Source organism: Miniopterus schreibersii, assembly GCF_964146895.1.
Source record: "Miniopterus schreibersii genome assembly, chromosome: 3".
Classification (NCBI taxonomy): Eukaryota; Metazoa; Chordata; class Mammalia; order Chiroptera; family Miniopteridae; genus Miniopterus; species Miniopterus schreibersii.
In genome coordinates this window covers 99,043,069-99,055,758 of record NC_138103.1, presented here as the reverse complement: position 1 = coordinate 99,055,758, position 12,690 = coordinate 99,043,069, and the positions used below count along the sequence as shown (strand labels likewise).

General features: G+C 48.4%; 1 protein-coding gene across 1 annotated transcript in view; it reads left to right on the top strand.

The window, feature by feature from the left end:
* Positions 1 to 6,386: 6,386 nt before the first annotated feature.
* PLCXD3 (phosphatidylinositol specific phospholipase C X domain containing 3) overlaps positions 6,387 to 12,690 on the top strand; it is a 121,925-nt gene continuing 115,621 nt past the window's right edge. The window contains exon 1 of the mRNA XM_081132875.1: positions 6,387 to 6,760. Within this exon, the coding sequence (XP_080989001.1) occupies positions 6,658 to 6,760 (103 nt within the window). The 5' untranslated portion in view covers positions 6,387 to 6,657. The remainder of the gene's footprint in view (positions 6,761 to 12,690) is intronic.

The window sequence follows — 12,690 nt, the reverse complement described above, 5'->3', positions numbered from 1 at the left end:
CACTATATATGGTCTGAAATTAACCTTTTCAAATAAAGGGGATGTGGTGACATTTCTTATAATGCATGGTTACATTTGAGCATTGAGCTCAAGCATCTAAGAGTATCTTCAATCTTTTCATTGTTTGTTTATAATGATAAAACCAAAAGGAAACATTCAGATTTAAGGATTAGGGGTTACCTAAAGTTGTAAAGAAAGGTTTAGTATTGAATGAAGACGGCTGTCCCATCCTTAGGGTAAATCTTTATTAGAAAGGTACAGCCTTAAATGCTGCTGGACTGGTGGCTGGGAAGCCGAGCAAGCACATTTAGCCGTGTCTCCAGTTCTTGCTAACCCGGTGCTGAGCACTGTGCAGAGCTCCCCGAGCAGCTAGACACCTGTCTCCTCTCAGTGCCCAGGCTTCTGACACTCTTCCACAGCTGATCTGCAGCTCCAGGGCCAGGGTTAGACTGGGGACTCATTAACTGACTTTTCTGCTCAGAACCGATTTCTTTAAGGTGTTAGCGGTGTCCCACAGCATTTCCTGTGCCTGTCAGACAGCCCTAGAGAGACAATTGCCTTTGGGGTTTGCAAGAAGAGACAGGAAAGAAATGCAAGTTGAGTGGTCCCTGCGGCAGGCTGATCTTTGCTTCACCCGAGGAAATATTCCAGGAGGCAGGGCATACAGCAGGTTTCGCAGGGCACCGCTGTGCAAGAAAAGAAAACTCGTGAGCTCATCACACACGCATTTGGCTTTATTGCATCAACCTGTGTGTGCCATAAAGTGCCACATCTTGCTGATGGGGAGTACACATCCAAGTTACTAATGACATCTGTCACTGACAAGGGTCAACTAGATGAGGACTTTTGGAACTCCAGGTGAATTAGGTTGGGCTGTGTCCTTTTATTTACTGGTGAGAAAGAAAACCAGTCCCTGACATCTAGGGGTTCCTGTGGAACCATCAGCCGAGCCTTGGCATTCACCTGTTGAACACAAATATGTTCACAGGACATTGGACAAGGCCATCCCGTGACCTTGATGGGCAAAACTAAAGAACACAAGCCCTCTGTAATCACGTCTGAAAACAGACAAAGCATTAATGTTGCCCAGGCCCCGAAATGAGCTGACACCCCCCCTCTCAGGAGTCACTCCTGCTTCTTGACTTGTTACAGCCCCAGCCTCAGTCTAGTCTCTCCTGCTCCCAGGTAAGACTTAGGAAGGTGCCCATTGACTTGCTCTCCCGACAGCATCCAAATCAGGGCAGAGGCCCGCTTCCTAACCCCTCCCTGGGTGCCTAACTTCAGGACAATGCCACAATACATTCTCACTCCCCTTCCTGAGCTGTCTCAGGGTCTTCCTGATGGGCTGGCTCTCTCACTGCAAAAAGAAACAAGCCAACTGATGCATTTTCAGGTGTGTTCCTGGTAGTCACTGGCTAGAGGCTAACCAACTGCTAAATGGTTATGATGAAACCTTTATAATTGATCAAATAAGTGGGTCCTTCTGTCCAACAGCCATTGGTCATTAGTTTTTTTATTGTAATAAAATATACATAACATAAAAATTACCATTTTAATTACATATAAGTGTACAAGTCAGTGGCACTAGGTACATATACGTGGTTGTGCAATCTTCCCCACTGTCCATCCATCTCGAGCTTTTTCATGACCCTCAACTGAACCTCTGCGCCCACTACTTAGAAAGCCCTCATTCCCCACTCCCCCAGCCCCCACACCACTGTTCTACTTTCTGTCTGTCTGAGTTGTACTATTTAGGTCCCTCGTATACATGGAATCTAACAATATTTTCCTTTTGTGTCTGTCTGATTTTACTTAGCATATTGTCTTCGACGTTCATCCGAGTTGTAGCAATTATCAGAACGCCCTTCCTTTTTAATGCGAATAAATATTCCATTGTATATCTTCTTTTGTTTAGTCACTTATCCGTTGATGGATATTTGGGTTGTTTCCACTTTTTGGTAATTGTGAATAAAGCTGCATAAGCATTGGTATAATTATGCTCATGATTGTTTTTTAGCAATGAGTATAATAGGTCCAGGATTTTTCTGATTCTGCATATCACCCTAAAACAGTCTCCTTCCTTCCTCCCCTTCTGTCCTCACCAATCCCCATGCTTGGAGAAATCACACGTTTTCTAGAAATCGAGAAGAGTACATCATGTTATTTCCAAGTGTCACTAATGACTTATCAAGATAGCACTAGGGAGGGGAAGAATTAGGGGAAAGACTACAGAGAGGCAAAACGATTCCGAATCTATTTCTTTTTTCAAAATATATTTTCAAAACTGAGTTATAAGTCTCTTGCTACTTTGTAAAATGCTAGAAAATAGGCATGTTAAAGGAGGGCTTTGACACTGAAGTGAGACATGCAGCCAGATCATTTGTTATTCAGCCATTAAGCTATCATTTGCCACTTTCTGCCTGAAACATAAGCTCAGTGAGTTCGGGGACTTGCTCTGTCTTCTTTCACTGGAATAGAGCACATAATAGACACTCACTAGATGTTTATGAAATAAGTAAATAAATGATTATAATGAGCCCTTAGTATGTCTTAGATACGGTGAGAGGCATTGAAGGGTGTCAAATTAGAGGGTATTTCTGTCCACATAATGCTTTGGGACTAGCTAGGGAATTAGAAACATACTACAAGAGAGCTATAAAAAAAACCTGCAATGGGTATGCAGATAAAGATTACTTCCACTTCTGGATAGTAAGGAAAATGGCAAAGATGAGTGAAAATAGAAAGAATTTCAGTAGATGAAAGCGTCAAACTGCATTCCACGTGGAGCCAATAGCGTAAGAAAGGCGCAGCAGCAAGAAGCATGAGGGTGAACCATAGCCTATTGTGCCTCCGTCTGGTCAACACACTTTAAATTCTTCACTTTGTTTACGCTGCATCTGCCTCTCAGTTCCCACGCCCAGGGAGAAATCATTATCCTTCACACTGCAGTGAAGGAAACCGAGGAAATTAATTAGGAAAACCTGGATTTGAACCCAAGCCTTCAGAATCCATAGCCTGTGATTCCAACCACTAGGTTCTATTCAGAGTGTTAATTAGCTCATTTGGGGCTGACATATAAGGAGAATATGTAAGGGAAGAGGGGAGGAGTGAAAATGAAAACTCGGAAGGGTTGATACGGTGGTGAGAAGTAGGGATCATCACTTTTCTGAAAAGCATTTATACTTAAATGCAGAGAATGGTAAAATGCATTATGAATAGTTAATTTTACGAAGGTCCTTTATTTCCCTTTTGTTTATATTTAAAGTTTGTGGATGTATATTTCTGAACATTGTGTTTTTCAATGATTTGGCTGGATTGTTTTTAAAAAGTTCCTCTTTAAAAATATTATTCAGCTGAAATGTGTTCTAATGTTTTCTGATCTATAAGAAGACTTGTTTTTCATAAAACAATTCAGCATCCATTTACTTGGGAAAAAAACATATATAGCTCCAACAATTAAATATTATGAACTAAAGAAAGAAAATACATAACAAAGAGCCGTGTATTTTTTTTAGTGGAAGAAGATATATAAAGTGAGAAAATATTCTTAAGGAGTAGCAACGTTTATAAACTGTGCCTAGTGTGATTTTGATGGACAGCTGAGGGTTACGTAAGTTTTAACAACAGCAGGGAACCACTGCAATAAGCCATTTTTCCCTTTCCATTTATGCTTAAAAGAGTCTTTTTTAAACAACTGGCTCCTGTTGACACACAATTGAAAATCATTAGTATTTTGTATTGATAAAAATGTTGATCTATACCTCGAGTTGCTTGGATGGAGCAAAAATATAAGGTAAATATTAACATTCTCCTCTTGCTATTTCTAGCAGCAGTATGTATGAGAAAGAATCATCAAGAAGACAGGGTTCTAGAATAATATAGTCAAAAGGGACTCTAGAGATCAATACCAAATTCTAGTTTAGTTTGCCGGTGGGTGTGGTGGTTAATTTTATGTGTCAACGTGGCTGGGCTGTGATGCCCAGTAGTTTGGTCAAACACTAGTCTAGATGTTGCTGTGAAGGTATTTGTGGATATGATTAGCACACACAATCCTTTGGCTTTGAGTCAAGCAGATTCCTTTCTTTAATGCAGGCGGGCCTCGTCCAATCAGTTGAAGGCCTTAGAGCAAAGCCTGAGGTTCCTGAAGAAGTTTGCTTCAAGACTGCAACATAGAAATCCTACCTATGCCACCAACCTGCTGGCCTGCCTTTCAGATCAGCCAGCTCTCACGATCTCACAAATCAATTCTGTAAAATCTCTCCTCACTCTCTCATATGTACATATCCCTGTGTATATAAAACTGGTTCTGTTTCTCTGAAAAACCCTGATCAATACAGTGGGTCCACTAAAGCCCAGAGAAATCACATGCTTTTCCTAATATCATTTAATAAGTAGTGGCAGCGCTGATAATAGAAAGATTGGGAAACTGGGCCGTAAAATTGTCTAAAATATTGATTATAAGGCCAGGAAAGAAACTCAAAACTATCAACTTTCAGCCCTTTATTTCCAGTGAATTGCATGCAGAGAAATGTAAGGTTTTCCGCAAGATCCAATGCATTAAAAATTCTGACATTCAAAAAAGATGAAACAGGAGGAATTATTTGCTTCATGAAAAGATACAGTGTATGGTTCTTTGCAGAGGCAACTTTCCTCAACAGTTAAGGTGGTTTCACTTTTGTAAAATGCTTTGTAACCTTTTAGAAACTCCTAAGTTCAACACACTCGAACAAGGCATGATTTTCAAGTGTCTCTTATTAAAAATATCCCCAAGACTCAATAATTATTTCATCCCCTTGAAAATGAATATTGTATAAAGATAGAAAAGGCAAAGAGAGGAAAAATACACACCCTGTTGTCTTAATAAACATAAGTCTCACATTTTGTATGACGCTTCGCCGATAACAAGCTCTTTCATATACTTTCTTTCCCGGGAGCTTCACTGTGAATCTCTGAGTTACTATTGTCATTTTCTGCTGGAGACAACTAGGACTGGCAGAGACCAGAGGACCTGCCCAAGCTTCTCAGAGACAGAGCGTTGGATCCCAGGCCTCAGCTGCCCTCCCTGCCCTCCCTGCCCTCCGCCCTGCCCGCAGAGCACCGGCATTAGCCAGAAGGGTGGTGTCCCTCGGCCTCTTGACCAAGAATCCCACGTGAACTAAATTCTCACTGTCATTGAAGGATATGTGGTTGCTAGCAAGAATATTTAATTTTATCTTGGGAAAAAAAAATCCCAGTGCATCCCTCTTTCATTCTTAAAGATAATCCTACCATGTCTTCTCGAAGCTATAAGTCGATTCTATGGGACAATGGACATTTTGGTCACAAGGATAAGCCATTCTCTCTCCTCTCTCCATGTTTCCAAAGTGCTCCCCATCTGAAATATTCTTTGGGCTCTACATGCTTGTATTATAGGCAAGCTGTGTTGTTGATTTTCATGTTATATGGTTCACAGACATGAAATGATGGTCCCCATGTTTTACAGCAGCTCTCTCTCCTGCCGTGGTTTTCATTTCCCCATCTTGTTTTCTAAGACTTGATTTCTGTCCTTTCCTCGCCGGAGAGCAGGTGGACCAAGACAGTGCTTTGGAGGCTCAATGAGTGATTTCTCTTGAGAGAGGCATATCCCTCTGGTCTGCCAGGGAATGAAAATGTAGACAGTCACGCAGATCATTCTGAAGGTGCCAAATAAATTTCACCAAATGCTGCTGGCAGTCATTCCAGCCTGTCGCTGGGAAGCGCGGTCATTTTCTTCCAGCATCAGGCTCTGGTCTTGTCCGGAGACAGGACACAGGCAGCTTTCCCCGTAGAAATAACACAGGTTTCTCATGACTGGAGAGATGAAGGGGCTGAAGGGCTTCTTTCTCTTGAAAAGTGTGAGACAGGATGCCAGGGATTAAGTGGGAACCACCTAGAACTGAACCTCCTGCCCTTTGCTGACAACACACAAGCCAACTCTCCAAAAATTGGGCAAAGTGGTGGTTACAGGCCACCCTTCTGTCATAAACAGGCCCGTGGGCTCCGTCTGGCTGGGAAAAGCATAACCTGTTGTAGCTACAAAGAGGAAAGCTCTCCGGCAAGAATGCGAAGCCCGAAAGCCAGCGTTTGTTAGTCTCCTCTTGGCCACACGATAGCCTCCCAGAGTCGACCAAGATTTTAGCTTCAACCACAAGACTGTCTTCCATACAAACAGGGCCAGGGAGTCACACCAACGGGCCCAGCAAGACCGTGGGCAGAGCAGCCGGGTGAACCGAGTTAAACAAAAATAATGATAATGGTAAGCCAAGAAGAGCTGCGGGTGGGGGGGGGGGCGAGAAAGGCCGGGGCGCAGGGGAGGGAGGGGAGGGCGGGCTGGAGGAGGGAGGGGAAGGGAGGGAGGGGAAGGGAGGGAGGGAGGGAGCCGGCGGACGTCAGGCACCCAGGCTCCCGGAGCCTGGCGGCCGCCCTGGGGAGCATGGGGCGCTCGGAATAATTACTGGAGCCCGCGTGCGTCTGCGCCATCCTGTGGGTGTGGCGCGCGGCGGAGTGGAAACTCCAGCGGGGCCGGAGCACACCCCGGGTTAGCGGCCGCAGCCCGCCTGCCTGCCCGGGAGCGACGCGGGGACCGGCCGCCGCCGCCGCCACCGCCACCGCCAGCGCCAGCGCCACCCGCACGGCGCGATGGCCGCGTCCCAGGGGAAGGAGGAGCTGAAATTCGCCGACTGGATGGCAACTCTACCGGAGAGCATCCACAGCGTGCCCCTCACCAATTTAGCCATCCCAGGTAGGGCGCAGGGCGCTCGCCGCCCGCCCCGCCCCGCTGGGTCTGCCACTAGGTGCCAACTTGCGCGGGTGCCCGCGGGAGGGAAACTCGTCCCCGGGGGTCCCCAGGCGCGGGGCTCGGGCCGGGCTGGCTGTGCCTGGGAGCCTCCGGCCTCCTGGCCTTTGGCAAACCTCTGGGGACCGCGGCGCGCGGGGTCAAGGTGACTGCTTTTCCGCCGGGCGCTTGAAGCAGCTGTCAGAGGGCTGGGCACAGGAAAGGTTTGGCTCCAGGTTGGCAACTGGTGCCCCCTCCATCCCCCCCCCGCAGACTGGGTGGGGGGCGGCCGCCGGGGTCTGCGGGTGGCCGTGCGCCGCGCGCGAGCGGGTGTCCGCAGGGCTGGGCTCCAGCGCCCGGACCTCGACTCCATCCCTGGCGCAGCTTCAGGGCACCTGGCAGATTTCGCGGTTAGCACCCACCTGAGCCGTCTCCCTCCGTGCCCAGTCCCCTGCAGAGAGACAAAGCGCTTCCCCGAGAGTGATGAAAGTTGAGGGCCCGGCGGCGGGATCCGACCGCTGCCCGCCGGGCGCGGGGCAGGGGCGGGGGCGCCGGGCGGGGTCTGCGTGGACCCGAGGGCCGGGCCGGGCCGGGCGGCCGCCGTCTGCGCTGTGATCCCAGCGCGGCCGGCGACCCACGAACGGACCGACGGAGCCCCGGCCGGGCCGCGAGCCCGTGCGCACCGCGCGTCGGCGCCGGGAGGGAGCCGGGCAGGGGCGCGGGCGCGAGCGGCGGGAGGGCTGGGGCGGTGGGCAGGCGTGAGCGGGCAAACCGGGAGGGGCGACCCGCCGGCTGCCCGCACCGGGGGCGGGACGCCTGCAGAGCGGGGGAGAGGCGGGAGGCGCCCGGTTTCGGGGCGAGCGTCCCGGACCCCAGGCCCGGCGGGTTTCGGGGCGGGCGCGCGGCGGGAGGGCGTCGCAGGACCGTGCGCGCGGCCACCGCCGGGGACGCGGCCGTCCTTCCCTGCCGCCTGACTTTTCACTCGGGCTGCGGGCGTGGACGCCGCATCCTTCCAGGACCGGCCGCAGGACGCGTGCGGACAGGGAGCGCGCCCCGGCCCCGGCTGCGCCCCACGGTGGGGTTCAGCCTCCCCTCCACCACCTCTGCGGCGCCCCGCACAGCGCCCCCTCTCAGCCGCGGGAGGGAAACTTAATATAAAACAAACAAACAAACAAACAAACAATCAAACGTAAGGATGGTTCCCTTGAAAACTCCGGGGGCTGCAGCCAGCGGGGCTGGGCCGGTCAGCACCGCCCATCAGGGCCGTCGGGGAAGCGCGCGGCGGCGGCTCCGAGCGCCTCCGGGGAGGGAAGCTTTGCCTCCTGGCTCTCCTCTAAGGGGCAGCTTCCCAGGAGGCCCGGTGTCTCCCAGGAAAAGAGCCACCCAGCTGCCCCACTCTGCAGCTGCCCGGCCCGGGGTTCTCCTTGGAAGGAGATGGTGGGAAGCGCAGGACTTGGTTGGCGAAATTCCACGGTCCCCTCCGCAGGCCTTCCTCTCCTCTTGTTTTCCCTTCCCCTTTCCTTTGGTTTTACAGGTACTTTCCCCTGGTCCCACCTGAGCGTTTCTTACCCATAGAGGAGAGGAAGGGCGAGGACTCTGAGGCTTGGCCTGGGATATGTGACTCCCTGGAGACACAGGGGCGTTAAAGGCCTAAAGGCACATTGCTAGTTCTGAGGGACGCCAGGGCACCCTGCCCGAGCCTCTTCCATGTCTGTAGTACTTCACTTTTCAGAGCCCTGCCAAGGCACCAGGTCACAGCCCCCCCCCCCCCCCCCCCAAGCAGGCCCTGCTGCAGCTGACCACTCCACTCCACAGCCCTGGACGCTGCAGCCCAGGGAAGGCAGAGGACCTGATACCAGTTCGGGGTTGTGGCCCCTAAAGAGCTTCTAGGAGTTTTGGAGCAAAATGCTTTGGCATCCGTACCTGGGGAATTTAGCAGCAACAAGTACTGGCCAGGATGAAGGGACAAGGAAATATGCATGAACAGGAACAGGGCTGTTTCCCTTTCCTCCCCGTGGGACAAGTTGAAAGCAAAGTCTCCGACCTGGATACTGGGGTACACTCAGAGCCACCAGGTTGCTGGCATTGGGTGCAGGGGCAACTTCCACCATTTCCCAGACCCTGTTAGTATTATACTCCAAGTCCTTTTTTCATCCCCAATCCTCCGAGAAGTAAAACCTATTTATCCCAATCTACACCCCCGGTTCCCCCGTGAGCCTGTAATGTAGATTTGGTAGCTCCATACGTATAAATCCAGGCCCAAAAATGGGTTACGGCACTTTTCCGCATTACTCAACGGTGAGAATTTTTGGAGGAAAAAAAGATATTCAAACTTTGATAGTCAGAAAAGACTAATTGGAGACTATTAAACACTAATGGAATAATTGCCTTAAAATCATGCTAATAGCTTCCTGGCCGCTGCATGTTTACTTGGCCGGTCGCTAGAGCTTGAATTAAGTAATCATCGCCACCATTTAAAGCCACTCCACATGCACACACAAGTGTTCCCTTGGAAGGAACTGCTGCTCCACATCCTCAGAGCTTTAAGTTTTCATAGGTGACAGAACTGGAGAGAGAAGAGCTGCCTAATTAGGAGGCCACCCACGTGGGGCAGCTAAACCAGATGACCTGGGCTCAGCTAAAACCAATCTTCAGGTGTGAGATCCTCCCCAGCAGGAGCACCCTTCTGGCATCTCCCAACGTTTCTCAGCATCTGCATCTGGGAGATTTTCAGAACCAAATCTCTCAGTGTCTGCTTTGTATCTAAATGGCCTCATGATTTGGTATTGACTGACTTAAGGAATCAAGTTAATAATTGGTGGTAGTAGTTTTACTTTCATTTATCTTTTGAAGGAATGAGACTGTCAGGAGCCACTGACGGGTCCTCAGATTTCAGTCTCATTTATCACTTCTTTTCTCTGGTGACGCTGCATGTGTTTTGAACAATCCCCGGCAGTCTGGGTTATGAGTGATGCTTCCTCCCACCACAGCAGGTGAGAGAGGGTAAACGGGATGGAAGCAAGAAGACAGTGTGCACGATGCAGGCAAAGGGGAGACTGATGCATTTCTGGGGAGTCTGATGGATTTCTGGCACCTCCTTGGTGGAGTTTTTAATTCCATAATCATGGTGGCTCCAGAACCATTATAAGGAGACCCGTGATGGGGGCAAGCAAGCTGTTGCTTACTCTGGGTAAGGCGCTGGTGATCTGGGTCTGTGACGGAGTCATTCTGTCCAAAACCTAGTGATCAGGAAGGGAAGGGTTTCTATTCCATGGGAGGGATCTGCTGTGACTTTTCTGATGTGTGAGGCAAGTCTTCTTCACGTAGTACAGTAAGGTGACCATGTGATAATAAAGATTGGCCAAAATCGTGTGGGACTGAAACCTCAGTGAGTGTGTGTTTTCTTGATGTTGGAGGAGCTCACATAGAGGATGTGACTGCCAGTTGACCCACGAGCAGGACTCAGGCAATTGGAGGCTCCTCACACCCTCCCCTGTCCTTGGAATGTTCGTTCTGCCCACCTTCTCCCAGCCAGAGCCAAATTCAAGGTCATAGCCTTGCGGGAGCAATGTGTTGTTGAGGCCTTCTAGACGGTATATGTGGCTGAACCCAGTTACAAACTTTTAAGAGTTTGTAGCAGGCTAGTGTGGAGACCTCACCTTGTGGCTGCCCAAGACCAGCCTTGTCTTTAAGTTCCCTTGCTCGTTAAAGCTGCCACCTACCCACCCGGAGTGTCCTGCCTCTTTCTTTCATCTCTCCTTGCCCTCTGGGTCCCCCGGCCACTTTGTGAACCAACATCTGAACAGGAATCGTCAATTATACGTCACATAGGAACACAGAAATGCTTTGGAAATCAATAATTGTACCTGTCAACTTTGTTCATTTCTTACAAAAAATGCCAACACCGATGAAAAGAATAGTTTTCCTTAGGGAAGGAAATGAGACGTTCCTACAGCTCTGATTTCGGTGTTCTTGTGTTTGCTTTTATTAGTTTTTAATTTCTTCCCTCACAGCAATCTTTTCTTGTTGCCGGTGCTCCTGGAGCCAGCTGTCTTCTCCCTTTTCCTTGCAATTCACTACGTCTGCTTTGAAGGGGGTGAGACAATCGGCAGACAAATCTGGGACTGGGTCTGATTGTACAAATTTCTTTTAAAAAGCCATTCTTTTAAAAATTTTTCATCTTTTTAGTTAAGGTGGTTGTGTGGAAGTTAATCTTTCAAAGCAGTCAATACACAAGAACGTTATTTCGGATGAATATCTTCCCTGTGTGGTCTATCCAATTCCCAGTTTTGTTTTTGATTTTGCTAAAGAGGAAAAATTGAAGGGTATCTGGAACATAATTTATTCTACTAGGACTTTTTCTTGAACAGTTGAACTGAATCTCCAACTATTCTTAATATGAGGTGATGCTTATGTCATTTTGCAGTTCATGAAGAGTTTTCTTGTGTACATATGTGCTTTGACCATGTTCCGTCAGTAATCCAAGGCCTTGCTACTTAGAACTGGTAGAAATGCAGCCCCTCAAGCCCCCTGTCCTCAGGGTGATTTAATCATAATCTGCATTTTAACAAGACCGACAGCTGATTCATATGCACATTTAACATTTGAGAAATATTGCTTTAGGGTATCTCTCAGGGGATCCTTTTTGTAAGTAGCAGAACCAAACTTAAACGTACATCTTTGATGAAGCTCTTTCTCTCGGGCCTTGCAGTCTACCTCTGAGTGTCCAAACTCTTTGTCAGGCTTAGAGCCAGAACCCCTGTTTGCTCAAGGCTAATGGTCCCGATTGGGAACATTTCTGATTCCTGACAGTACAGTTCATCTTGCACCTTGGACAACAGACATGATTTAGTTGCTACTTAAGTGTTCAAATTTGCTAAAGTCATCCCTAATAGCTCCATTGTTTTAAAGCACATTAGTAGAGCAATTGCTCTGACCCTTCAAGAAAAGGTTACATTTTACACACACATTTTAATTATTACTGGTTAAAGGTGGCAGCTCTGTTAATCTGGAAATTTTACCAGTTACCACCAATGAGGCTGGCCTCTTACCCACAGCATTAGTTTTGGAAACCAGAGAACATGTCACCTTGATGGGCACTCAAGGAACTCCTAGAACTGGAATCATAGCATTGGCATCCTCAAGAGTCCGTGTATTCTCTTATCTCTCCTTGTCTGAGTAAGAGGAGGATCAGCCTCAGAAGACTGGAGACCAGAAAAGTACCTAAACCATATATTCCAGAAGGCAGGGGAGAGTGAGAGAGAAATTTGCCATGGTTCAGATGGAATTCTGCCACCAGGAGCTTTCCATTGCACCGTATGCCTTTATCATGCTCCAGTAAGAGAGGAAGCTGGGTCGGGAAGGGGGGCAGGAGGCCACGGTTAAACATTCTTGAGAAGCAGGCAGGATTAGTCACCCCCGGATCAGGTGCTGAAACAGATGGGCAGTGACTTGTTAGCTGTGTACTTGTGCTCCTGTGTTCCACTGCAGGTCCTGGGAGTGGACAGCCTTACACCACTCTGTCCCAAGCTCCAGCTAATAATTAGGTTTCACACAGAAGAATTCTTCCTATGAATTAGTTTTTAGGAAGCAGTCATGTTTGTCCTTAGTCAACATTATAAAGGACAAGCATGGCTGCTTCAAATATATGTTAATATTACCACTCTTTCCTAAAGCCCCCTTTGACTGCACACCTGCCTCTCCATCCATTGCGCTATTTCTCTGATTTTTTTAGGTCCGTCTCCTCTGTCTTCAGGGTATTTCCCTTTCTATCCCTAGACCATGCTAACTACATTATTTCCTCACTACTGCACTAAAATTGTTTTGATCAGGATTACCAGCCATCTATATTTTTCCAAAGCTAATGGCTAATTCTCTATTATTTTATTTGACTTTTC